This window comes from Artemia franciscana, chromosome 14 (genome assembly GCF_032884065.1).
Source record: "Artemia franciscana chromosome 14, ASM3288406v1, whole genome shotgun sequence".
In the NCBI taxonomy this organism is placed as follows: Eukaryota; Metazoa; Arthropoda; class Branchiopoda; order Anostraca; family Artemiidae; genus Artemia; species Artemia franciscana.
In genome coordinates this window covers 12,802,112-12,815,928 of record NC_088876.1, presented here as the reverse complement: position 1 = coordinate 12,815,928, position 13,817 = coordinate 12,802,112, and the positions used below count along the sequence as shown (strand labels likewise).

The window sequence follows — 13,817 nt, the reverse complement described above, 5'->3', positions numbered from 1 at the left end:
TGAAACTCGGTTATAGTAGGTCAACATCATTGAATCGAATTTTAATATTAATGGTAACTTAAGAAGCCAGTTTGCTCCCAGTAGGGAAGCAAATATTAACTTTTTAAACTTAATTAAATTAAAAGACAAGGTCTTTCATCTGCTCTTATTTTATTTAAGTTTATTAGTGTTTTGCCAAGACAAAATTCATCGCGTTTTCTCGTACTGGGAGAACAGTACCGGAGATTTTAGCGATTGATATTCAGGGGCTACCCATAAAATTAAAAGAGTTGATAATATTAAATATCTGGGGATAATAACGGATTCAAATTTATCATTTAAAGGTAATGCAATTTATCTTCGCTTGAAACTGTCAAGAAATATTGGAATAATGAATCTTCTGAAATTTATTCTGCTGTTTTTACCCCTAAGTGTCTTTATCATTCTCTATTACATTCATATATAAATTATTTTCCAATTATTTTTTCCGAATACTTCTAAAACTCATGTTCTTCCCCTTCAGTGGCAACAAAATAAAGCTCTGCGTATATTGAAAATTGCCTACCTAGCCCGTTATTCTCATCCCGGTAAATCGTCAACGAAAAGTAAGTATCAAATTTTAAATATCCTTCCACGGGATTTTTTTCCTTCTTTCCATTCTGTCAAACAGTTCGCGACGAATTGTAATAAGGAGCGACACGGCTCAATAGTAACCGAAACTCTAAAGAATGGAATTTTGATACCAATAGTTACATCAAAAGAATTGCATTTTAATGCTGATTTTAAATATATAAGTTTCATCAAGTTTAGTCTTACCCATCAAAAGTAACGAGCTCGAGAAAATTGCCTTGTTTCAGAAAATAGGGGGAAAAACCCGCTAAACGTCATAGAATAACACCTCGCATTCAGCGTATCAGAGAACCCCACTGTAGAAGTTTCAAGCTCCTATCTACAAAAATGTGGATATTCGTATTTTTTGCCAGAAGACCGATCACGGGTGCGTGTTTATTTATTTATTTGTTTGATTTTTTTTTTATGTTTTTTTCCAGGGGTAATCGTATCGACCCAGTTGTCCTAGAATGTTGCAAGAGGGCTCATTGCTACTAGAATTAAAAGTTCTAATGCCCTTTTTAAGTGACCAAAAAAATTGGAGGGCACCTAGGCCCCCTCCCACGCTCATTTTTTACCAAAGTCACCGGATCAAAATTCTGAGATAGCCATTTTATTGACCATGGTCGAAAAATCTAATAACTATGTCTTTAGGGACGACTTACTCCCCCACAGTCCTCGTGGGAGGGGCTGAAATTTACAAACTTTTACCAGTGGTTACATATAGTAATGGTTATTGAGAGGTGTACAGACGTTTTCAGGGGGATTTTTGGTTTTTCTTTTGGGGGGAGCTGAGGGGGGGGGTTAAATTGGAGCATGTTTCTACGGAGGAATTTGTCATGGGGGAAGAAAATTTCCATAAAGGGGGCGCAGGATTTTCTAGCATTATTTAAAAAAAACAATGAAAAAGTAAATGTAGAAAGTTTTTTCAACTGAAAGTAAGGAGCAGCGTTAAAACTTAAAACGAACAGAAATTATTACGCATATGAGGGGTTCACCTCCTCGTAACACCTTGCTCTTTACGCTAAAATATTCTTAGTAATTTCAACTATTTATTCTACGGCCTTTGTGATTCAGGAGTCATTATTACGGAATTGGGACATAATTTAAGCTTTAGTGTAAAGAGTGAGGTATTGACAAGGGGATGAACCCCCCTCATGTACATAATAAAAACATACGAATATAGAAGTTCGTTACATAAGTTAATTCGTAAGTTACGTATATTTTTTACTAGTGAAAACGTTCGTAAAAAATTAGAAGTTCTAGTTGCCTTTTTAAGTAATCAACAAATTGGAGGGCAACTAGGCTTCCTCCCCCGCTCCTTTTTTCTCAAAATCTTCCGAATAAAACTATGAGAAAGCCATTTAAAAATAAGCCAAAAAAATAATCTGCAAATTTCGTTTTAATTATCTATGTGCGAAGAGCCAAAATCAAAACGTGCATTAATTCAGAAACGTTCAGAAATTAAATATAAAAAAACAAGTTTTCTTAACTGAAAGTAAGGAGCGACATTAAAACTTAAAACGAACAGAAATTACTCCATATATGAAAGGGGCCTTTCCTCCTCAACGCCCCGCTCGTTACACTAAAGTTTTCTACTGTTTTAAAAAGTAGAGTTAAGAGAAAGAGTCAAACTTTAGCGTAAAGAGTGGGGCGTTGAAGAGGAAAAGCCCCTTTCATATACGGAGTAATTTCTGTTCGTTTTAAGTTTTAATGTCGCTCTTTACTTTCAGTTAAGAAAACTTGTTTTTTGTTAATTTAATTCTTTCTAAGATAAAACATGTTCAACGTCTTTTGCCTGATTATTTTATTTACATAATAATTATTTTCATGATGATAATCATGTTTTAAATACATATTTGACCCGTGATAATTTTGTAATACGTTAGGCTTTAATAGAATAAGAAAGTTCTTTTTTGAGGGGAAGCAATTTCTTATTTTTCTACAATTTGGTCCCCTTTGACCGAAGATTCACATAAGTTTCGTGTCTAACAGATAATTTTGGAGTATTTTCATCTCCTCCTCCCCCGTTAGAGGAGAAATCATTCCTTTGAGTGATTTTTGTCCAATAGTCCACTTGGCCCAAGGACTTGCGGCTGTGAGTTTCAAATTATATTCCCAGAGGTGGAAGGGGTAGTCTTATAAACTTTGGAAGAGACTCAATTGATTGGAAGTTTGAAGTTCTAGTGACCTTTTCAAACAGTTCGTGGTAACGAACTGTAGTAAGGAGTGACCCGGCTCAATAGAAACCAAAACTGTAAAAAATGGAATTTTGATACCAAAAGCTGCATCAAAAGAATCGCATTTTAATGCTGATTTTAAATATATAAGTTTCATCAAGTTTAGTATTACGCATCAAAAGTTACGAGCCTGAGAAAATTTACGTTATTTTAGAAAATAGGGGGAAACACCCCCTAAAAGTCATAGAATCTTAACGAAAATTACACCATCAGACTCAGCGTATCAGAGAACCCTACTGTAGAAGCTTCTATTTACAAAAATGTAGAATTTTGTATTTTTTGCCAGAAGGCAGATCATGGATGCGTGTTTATTTGTTTGTTTTTTTGTTTTTGTTTTCCCCAGGGGTGATCGTATCGACCCAGTTGTCCTAGAATGTTGCGAGAGGGCTCATTCTAACGGAAATGAAAAGTTATAGTGCCCTTTTTAAGTGATCAAAAAAATTGGAGGGCACCTAGGCCCCCTCCCACGCTAATTATTTTCCCAAAGTCAACGGATCAAAATTCTGAGATAGTCATTTTATACAGCGTAGTCGAAAAACCTTATAACTATGTCTTTGGAGACGACTTACTCCTCCACAGTCCCCGTGGGAGGGGCTACAAAGTGCTTACATATAGCAATGGTTATTGGGAAGTGTACAGGCGTTTTCAGGAGGATTTTTTGGTTGGGGGAGGGGTTGAGAAGAGGGGGATATACTGGGGGAACTCTCCATCGAGGATTTTGTCATGGGGAAGTCAATTTCCATGAAGGGAGCGCAGGATTTACTAGCATTATCTAAAAAAAAACAATGAAAAAATAAATGTGAAAAAGTTTTTTTCAACTGGAAATAAGGAGCAGCATTAAAACTTAAAACAAACAGAAATTATTACCCATATGAGGGGCTCACCTACTCCTAATGCCTCGCTCTTTACGCTAAAGTATTTTTAGTAATGTCAACTATTTATTCTACGGCTTTTGTGATTGAGGGGTCATTCTTAATGAATTGGGACAAAATTTAAGATTTAGTGTAAAGAGGGGGCGAACCCTCTCATATGTGTAATAAAAACATGAGAATGAAAAATTCTTTACGTAAGCTAATTTATAAGTTACGTATATCTTTTACTAATAAAAAGATTCGTAAAAAATTAAAAGTTCTAGTTGCCTTTTTAATTAACCAAAAAATTGGAGGGCAACTAGGCTTCCTCCCCCGCTCTTTTTTTCTCAAAATCATTCGATCAAAATTATGAGAAAGCTATTTAGCCAAAAAAAAAATAATGCAAATTTCGTTTTAATTATTCCTCTGCGGAGAGCCAAAATCAAAACATGCATTGATTCAAAAACGTTCAGAAATTAAATAAAAAAACAAGTTTTTTCAACTGAAAGTAAGGAGCGACATTAAATATTAAAACGAACAGAAATTACTTCGTATATGAAAGGGGCTGCTTCCTCATCAACGCCCCGTTCTTTACGCTATTAAATAAAAAAAAACTAATTTTTTTAGCTGAAAGTAAGGAGCGACATTAAAACTTAAAACGAACAGAAACTACTCCGTATATAAAATGGGTTGTCCCCTCCGCAATCCCTCGCTCTTTACGCTAAAGCCTTTAATTGTTTTAAAAAGTAGAATTGTGGCAAAGAGTCAAACTTTAGCGTAAAGAGCGAAGGATTGCGGAGGGGACAACCCATTTTATATACGGAGTAATTTCTGTTCGTTTTAAGTTTTAATGTCGCTCCTTACTTTCAGCTAAAAAAATTAGTTTTTTTATTTAATTTCTGAACTTTTTTGATTTAATGCATGTTTGGTTTTGGCTCTCCGCACATAAATTATTAAAATGAAATTTGTATATTAATTCTTTTTTTGGCTAAATGGCTTTCTCTTAGTTTTTATCAGACGATTTTGAGAAATAAGGGGTGGAGAAGGAGGCCTAGTTGCCCTCCAATTTTTCGGTTGCTTAAAAAGGCAATTAGAAGTTTTAATTTTTAACGAACGTTTTTATTAGTAAAAAATATACGTAACTTATAAATTAGCAACTTACGCAACAAACTTTCATAATCTTATATTTTTATTATGTATACATGGGGATTTGTATCCTCGTTAATACCTCGCTCTTTACACTAAATCTTAAGTTTTGTCCCAATTCTTTAAGAATGACCCCTGAATCAGAAAGGCCGTAGAATAAATAGTTGAAATTACTAGAAATACTTTAGCATAAAGAGCGAGGTATTTATCTCCTCCTAAATACCTCGCTCTTTATGCTAAAGTATTTTTAGAACCCCTCATATGCGTTATAATCTCTGTTCGTTTTAAGTTTCAATGCTACTTCTTCCTTTCATTTGAAAAAACGTTTTCATGTTTATTTTTCATTGTTTTCTTATAGTAATGCTAGAAAATCAGCGCCCTTTTCCTTGAATTTTTCTTCCTCCATGACAGATTCCTCCAAGGAAAGATCCTCCAACATAGCCCCCTCCCCTCAGCCCCACCCCCCAAACAAAATAAAATCCCCCTGAAAACGTCTCTACACTTCCCAATAACCATTACTATATGTAAACACTGGTCAAAGTTTGTAACTTGCAGCCCCTCCCCCAGGGATTGTGGGGGAGTAAATCATCCCAAAATACATAGTTACTATGGTTTTCGACTATGCTGAACAAAATGGCTATCTCAAAATTTTGATCCGTTGACTTTGGGAAAAAATGAGCGTGGGAGGGGGCCTGGATGCCCTCCAATTTTTTGGTCACTTAAAAAAGGCACTAGAACTTTTCATTTCTGTTAGAATGAGCCCTCTTGCGACATTCTAGGACCACTTGGTCGATATGATGACCCCTGGAAAAAAAATAAATAAAAAAAAAAAAAAAAAAAAAAAAAAAAAACACGCACCCGTGATTTGTCTTCTGGCAAAAAATACAAAATTCCACATTTTTGTAGGTAGGAGCTTGAAACTTCTACAGTAGAGTTCTCTAATACGCTGAATCTGATGGTGTGATTTTCGTTAAGATTCTATGACTTTTAGGGGGTGTTTCCCCCTATTTTCTTAAATAAGGCAAATTTTCTCAGGCTCGTAACTTTTGATGGGTAAGACTAAACTTGATGAAACTTACATATTTAAAATCAGCATTAAAATGCAATTCTTTTGGTGTAGCTATTGATATCAAAATTCAATTTGTTAGAGTTTTGGTTACTATTGAGCCGGGTCGCTCCTTACTGTTCGTTACCACGAACTGTTTGAAAGTTTTTTATTGTTTTAAAAAGAAGAGTTGAGAGAAAGAGTCAAACTTTAGCGTAAAGAGCGGGGCGTTGATGAGGAAGCAGCCCCTTTTATATACGAAGTAATTTCTGTTCGTTTTAAGTTTTAATGTCGCTCCTTACTTTCAGTTGAAAAAACTTGTTTTTTTTTTATTTAATCATGAGACAAAAGGGATTGAAGGGCAACTTATCCCTCCTCTTTTTTCCCGAAAAATTTTTAGATATCCAAGGGTCGTATATGCTTTTGGAACGAATTTTGTTACAAATACTTTCTTTTGTGCTTGCAACTTTGAAAGTAAAAAAAAAATACAGTGAAATAAAATCTTGAATTGCACACTTACATAAATTAATATCATTATATATGTCAAATGTTCAGTTTCATTATATTAGCTCTTTCAAATGACTATTCAAGACAAATATAGTTTTCAATAAAAGGCAAATGATACAGTAGGCTTTAGACTTTTATAAGTCAGGGGACGGAAAAGGGGACAAGGGTGCCAAACTCTTTATTGTAGTGATTTTTTTTGGTTTTAATTTTTATTTGAATATTCAATTTAAGTTTTACTTGTTTCAAGATTTATTTATTCATTTATATTAGTACCTATTGTATATTTGTTTCCCATGATTGTTTATTTAACTTATTCGTTGTGGTTTCATTTATTTTTAGTTGTAATTTCTGGTCGTTTTGGGTTCGAATTATTTTTTTCTGCTAGTTTTAAAATCAATTGGGCTCTTTACTTTTCTTTGTAAAATTTCTTTTCTGGAGAGTTTGTTTAGTTAATTGATTACAATAAGCACAAGATATCTCCATTTTCATTCAAATGAGCCATCTCCCAATATTCTATGACTACTGGTTCGTTACGATATCCCCTGGTACAAAAAGGAACAAGGGAAAGGGGCACAACGCCGCTTATCATCCGAAGACGTGATTTTCCTTGTTGCTCATGGGGGACTGTAATTCTCCAAAAACGAGTTTTCAGAAATGATTATTTCATATGTTTAAGTCAAATTGCGTGTCTTCTTACTAGACAGTTTTTTTTTTAGATTTTGTTTTTATATTTTTGGTTTCTACGGCTAGAAACTACGACTATTAGGTTGCAGCTATTTTCTGCAACCATGATAAAGACTCTCCAGTCGACCCTTAAAAAAATAAAAGAATAGCTAATTTGGACAGTCAGCTGGGATTTTGGAGACTCAAGTGATTTTTGAGTTTCTCCCCTCCAACTTCGCAGCCTGACTGAATGGTAATAATATATCATAACAGTCATAAAAACAATGTAATAGTTTTTTTTTTTAATGAAAGTAAATTTGAGTTCTTTTTGTGGTTTATCCCTTTCCAATTATTTTTGGAATTCGGTTACCCACTACGGAATATTAACCAATTCTGTGAACAATCAGGAGTTTATTATAAGAGGATTTCCTTTTTCAGGAAAGGCCCTTGAGAAGCATGATTTTGTGCTAATAAAAAGCTTCGCCAAGTTATCTGAAAATAGTACAGTGGAATCTGACTCCAATAGGTAAGTTTTTTATTTATTTTTTAAGTAAAGGACCTGTGCATGTTCCTGTTTCGTCCGTGTGCTGTACTTAGGCTCTTGCCCTCAGGTACCATGCTCAAGTGCGAATTTGTGATATTTTGTGCTTTCCTCCAAGACAATGACTCAGTGCTTCTTGAGCACATTTCTTAAGCACGAAATTCATGTACATGAGTCAAATGCAGTCAAAAACTTATAAGGGACATGTAATATTGGGTTTGAAATTTAAACTGTAGTATCGTAAAATCCACCAATATCCTCAAAGTCGTTAAACGTTTCATTTTTCTTTCTATAAGTCAAGATTAGATAATCTTCATTTCTTAAAAATATCAAATTAAAAAAAAACAAGTTTTTTCAGCTGAAAGTAAGGAGTATATTTTAAACTTAAAACAAAACATAAATTATTACATATATGAGGGGGGTTGGTCTTCCTCAACACCTCGCTCTTTAAGCTAAAGTTTGTTGCTACTTTCAAAAAAGCTTCTTAATTGTTCTAATTAAACGAACATAGTGTTTCAGCAGCCGTTCTTAAAAAATTGGGACAGAGTTCTAACTTTAGCGTAAAGAGCGAGGTGATGAGGAAGAGCAACTCCTTTCATATACGTAATAATTTATGTTCTTTTTAATTTTTAATATAGCTCCTTACTTTCAGTTGAAAAACTTTTTTTTAACTGAAAATAAGTTTTTCAGTTCTGAAAAAATTTCAGAATTTTTTTTTAAGCTTGTTTGTTTTAATTTAATTTCTGACAGTTTTATAAATAATTCCAGGAAGTCTGGCTACATCTCCATGGAAAAATCCCTCCTCCCCATGGATTTATTCTCTAGACAATTCTATTCTGGTGAAAATTTACCCCGGACAATTACCTCTAATATTTCCACACCTAAAATTGAGTTGGTAAAGAGAAAACAAGACATCAGACGAATTTCGAATAGGAATTCTAGCAAATTTCCCCAGTGTGAAATTCCCCTGAAAAATTCATTCCCTGGAAACTACCCTCCCCATGGAAAATCCTACCAGCAGAAAATTCTTCCTCACCTGAAAAATGTACGCATACTTCCCAATAACAAATACTAAAAGTAAACAATGGGCAAATTTTGTAACTTAGGCCTTTCCTCGGAGGCTGTCGGGGTCTTAATATTTCCAAAGGCATATTTATTCGGCTGAACAAAATGGCTATCTCAAAATTTTGAGGGTGTGGGAGGGGGCCTAGTTGTCCTCCAATTTTTGGTCACTTAAAAAAGGGCACTATAGTTTTTAATTTTAGTTACAATGAGGCCTCTCCCGATATTCTAGGACCCCTGGGCCGATACGATCCCCCCTGGGGAAAAACAAATAAAAAAAACATTTATTGCTATTAAAATTCCTGTTTTTGTATTTTCGGTTGGTTACTATTGAGCCGGGTTGCTTGCGAACTCGATTGCCATAATATGAATCAGAAACAGTAAGCTTAAATCTCAAATGAAAATAAATTTCAATACCTTCTCCCCCGTAGGGATCTAGGGCTAGGAAAGAAGAGGGGAGAAAGAAAAAAGAGATAAACCGAATCTACTTACATATCAAATACAAAAAAACACATGAAATTCATTTTTCCAAATCCTAAAATCCATTCTTGCCTACCACACGAATCCCCAAAGACACAGCTCCCACAGCCTAGGCTGTGTCTTGCATGACCGCAAATCAACAACTAATCCACAAACATCGACTCCAGGGGGCATATAATCTTGAATCATTATCGGCTTAGAAACAACCTGAGATATTATTATGTCCAAAATAGATAAACCAAATGACAAGTTCTGGGAAACTGAAGATGTTTTATCAATTGTTTTTGAAAACCCATAAAAACTAAAATAAAGAAAAATAGAAATTAAATTGGAAATGAAAGATATCATTATATCAATATCATAAATATCATTAAGATTGCAGCATTGTGTTTGGTGTTTGAGTTTTACCAAGCCTGGCACTTGTATCGTTCCCAGCCTACTGACTGTAAATTTGAAGTTAATTTTGCAATTTGTGAAAATACCTAAACCAAATTACATTGAGTAGGCCGATATATTATAAATAATCTTTGATTTTCATTGAAGTTGTATTTTTTATGCTATCACAGCTAGCTGATTACAGATTAAAGGCCTGCTATTGCAATATAGAAGTCCAATTCAAATAACTTCAAGCAATTATTGCAAAAATGTTGGTGGTACCATCTTTTGAACTTAGCTCCCCCTACATCCCCAAAGACACAGGAAGTGTAAGACTGCCCTCCAATCATATTTGAGTATGTACGTGTGGATGGAATGCTTGTCGCACTTGCATGTCCTTTGATAAGCATGTTTTACCTTCCCCTTTGTCTTGTGGCCTCTGGTTGGAACTGGTGAATATTTCAATACTGGGTGGCACACAGCATTGCTTAGGTACCACCAGATTTCTTTTCAGATAACATTAGACACGTGTGAATCATCTCACACGTTTGATACGGTTGGTGTAAAAACAAGTGCCCATAATCCTTATTCTGTTCGTCCAGCTAATAGTTTTTATCACCTGTAGCCAGTTGTTTCCATACGCTTTAAAGTTTTTCTTTTGCTCATTTGTCAGTTTTAGGCAGTAAGTTGTACATGTTACGACTTACAGAATGTTTTAAGGATATAAACGTAGTTTCAATTGGGAAGAGTATTTGGCTCACCTTCAAACCAGTCTAAGTCTCTGAAAACCCGAACTTGCCATGGCAAAGCGAGTTCTCAGGAAATCAAAGAGTAATATCAAAACTTAAAAGATGTATTTTAATATACATATAATTTGTTCGACTCTATTAAATTTTAGTACCAATATTGTACGGGATGCTAAAGAAAAACTGAAAGTGGGTTATGGTGAAATAGTGGCTAATCGTGGTGATTATTCTCGAAAAGCGCTTTCATTGCTATATAGTAGATTTTGTGACCATTCAATACTTTTCCTGTCTAGTATTTCACCTATCCTGAAAAAAAAGGATCTCGCTGAATTGCGTATATCATATTTCCGCTATCATAAGTTTCTGCTTTATTTACACAGGTCTTATAGGAACAAGAAAATAAGTTCGTATTTCGGGGCTTCTGACATTATTACTTCTACGGAAGTTAGGCTCAAAATTAGAAAAGGATTATGTTTTTTCTCTGGGTCCCTTCCACCCTTTAGTTCGTTTATTTATTCGTTAGTTTTCACCTGTTTTCGTTTTATAGTTGTGTTACCTCTTAGAGGTTCTTTTGTTAGCTGAGTTATGGTTGTGTTGTATATGTTTTATCCCTCGTATAGTTGTGGTATTTTTCTTTTATTGTCTTTTATCTACTCCACGTGTCTTGTATTTTAGTGGGTTAAAAGCAAATTATTATTATTATTATATCTCAAGAGATATTTGTTAGAGCCCTTGGCCCTTTTGCTGAGATCAAATTATTCCCACTTTGGGACTCTGTTTCAGCCCCCCCCCCCCTTATTCATAAATACTTTGTAATCTTTTAGCTTTCCCTTTTGCCTAATATTTTGTGTAATTTCTCACAAGCTGGATAACTAATTTTTGGTAAAAAGTGCGAAGTTATCCCGAACCAAGAGTATTTTTAAGCGATTAGACGTGGCTGAAATTTGACTTTGGTATAAAGGGAGGATCAGTTCATGCTTTTTAGATAACGCGAGACCTGAAGTCGCACCGCCAAGGCTTAGGATTGGTTGGTCTTCATGAGCTGTGCCTCTTTGTGTTTTTTGCCCTTTCAAAGCAAAGTTGATTTGTTAGTTCTTTTGTAAGATTCAATTGGAAAACCTGAAAACGTAAGCTTATTCTTTCTATTTTTGACTTCTTTTAGACAAGCCTAGAGTTTGAGACCCGTTATTGGATTGACTGGAGTTTGGTATTGGGAAAGGCCTTGTAGGTTTTCAAATTTTTAATTTATACACCTATTTGAGACTATTTACTCGAAAAAACCCTCCATACCTTTAAAATACATAATAGCTTTCCTTATCGTTCAAGACTAGCTAGGCATAGGAAGATTAATGTAGAGACCACCGCGATCGTGTATAGTCAAAGGCATTAAATATAGACTGACACTTTACCCAGACAATGCATTTACGGTGTCTTACTTTTTTAATATGATTAACGTGAAAAATGATTTCAAGGGAAAAATATGTCCACAAACTTGAACAAAAACTTAGTCAGAAACACGTGATCAGAAACTTATAAAAAGTTAGAAAGTGCAAACTATGTTTTCAAAAAGTCAGAAACACGCGAACAGAATTTTCAAAAAGTCAGAAACACATGAACTGAAACTTTAAAAGATAGAAAATAAACGAAAAGAATTCTCAGTCAGAAAGACGAAAAAAACAATTTTCAAAAGTCAGAAACTCGTGAAGAGGAACTTCAAAAGTCGAAGCCAAAAACAGAGTTTCCAAAAGGGCAGAAACGTGTGAACAGGATTTTCAAAGTTTAAAACATATGAACAGAAAATTGAAAGGCTGTTCGACGTCTCCCTTAGCATTTTCTGAAAGATTTACTTTAATACCCTAAGCCTTTCTGGACAGTATTGATCGAACATATTCCCTTTTCCCAATAACAAACCTTGAATATAAACAACGGACAACTTGCGTAACTCACACCCTTTGTTGCAGGGTCTGTAATGGGTTATGTCTTCCCCAGGGGCTATGATTATTTCATCTGTATTCTATCTTTAATACAATGGCTATTTCAAACTTTTGATCGGATGTCTTTGGAGGGAAGGTGGCTGAAAAGGGGTGTGTATGGGGGCTGGTTGCCCTTCAATGACTTTTGACTCTTAAAAAAAGTGCTGTAACTTCAAATTTTCTATAGAGGCTCCCTTCCAAGTTTCTACAACCATTATCTGTATATGAAATGGCTCAGGGGGAAAAAATACAGAATAATACGTTGAGGCCTTTTGGTTTGTTATTATATACAGCACACGTATTGCCTCTTATTTTGTTCGTTCCAGGTTCCACTTATTAATAAGGATATATGTTCATTTTAAGCTTGAATTATTACTTGATTTCTTTCTTGGGAAGCTTTTAAAAATTAATTTTCAATAATAAATCGAATGCTTTTTTGTCAATTCCATGTTTCCAGAACAGTCCCCATATTTCATTTTTAACTAATTCTTTTTCTAAATTTAAACCTGCCTCTACTTGACTAAAGGCTAATCATTAGAGCAGAATAAGATTCTTCATAACTTCCGATTTTTGTGTCATTTGTGATTTTGTCTTTTAAAATTCAGATGTCAAATGGAAACCCTGTATTTCAGTCTTCATTTGATTTTTGGATTTAATCTGGATTTCATTTAATATTCCTCCCCATGAATGTCTCAAAAAGTTTTATCTCAATAACTCCAGTTGATGCTTGGGTATTAATTATTGACATTTCAAGGCATCAATAACCATTTTTAACCTGTGGCCAAGGAATCCTCATTTTAAAAACTAAAAGTGGTGTTCGGAATTGAAGGTAATTGAAGAATGGTGTGCAGTCAATCAATCATAGGACAAATGCAATTGAAGACAGATGTGTAATTTGTCAAGTAAAAACACAGTTATTCTAATTGTAAGATACGGATAACAGAATCAACTGGTTAAACACTGTTGGTTGTCACCTTCAATGAGTTTGCTCAAAGAACCCGTTATGGAATTAATGTGGGCCAATTTTTGGTTTATTACCGCTTCTTGGTCTTGGAAAGGAACCAGTCAAAGGAACCAGCACCAATCATTACCATTGAGACATTTCTACTCTAGAATACGCATAACGTATACGAAAAGACGCTTAAATTATTTTTGTTCTTGGTAACGATCTCAATTCCAGCCAATCATATTGTCAGAAGCTTAAACGTTCAAAACATTGGAAGCTGAAACTTCGTACAAAACTTCAACACTGCCTCTTTGAAAATCCTCCTTTGTCATTTCTAGAAGTCAGTTTCGATTTTGTTACATGAAATTTTGACAGGCGAGTGTACATTAGTGCAGATATGAGAAGTATCAACCACTTAAATCAATGGGTTTCTTTTTAGTAAGAGTTAAGTTTTTTCAGTAAGAGTTAAAAGAAATTTGTTGAATGCTCATCAAAGGTATTTGGAGTCGCTAAATAGTGGAAAGCTGTGAGGAACGAAAGTTAGTCCTCCGACACACAGTTTAAATTCCCACTCAATGACTCCTTAGAAATTTCTCTAGTGCACTTTTTTTTGTAGGAACACTAGTGGGTCATTGCTACGGTATTGTTCACTAT

The 13,817-nt window shown here is 34.6% G+C and overlaps 1 protein-coding gene across 2 annotated transcripts in view; it reads left to right on the top strand.

The window, feature by feature from the left end:
- The window catches only part of LOC136035331 (integrin alpha-PS4-like), a 207,886-nt gene that overhangs the window by 191,705 nt on the left and 2,364 nt on the right, over positions 1 to 13,817 (top strand). For both annotated transcript variants that reach the window (XM_065717060.1, XM_065717061.1), the window contains one exon: positions 7,479 to 7,566. In XM_065717060.1, coding sequence (XP_065573132.1) covers positions 7,479 to 7,566 — 88 coding nt within the window. The remainder of the gene's footprint in view (positions 1 to 7,478; positions 7,567 to 13,817) is intronic.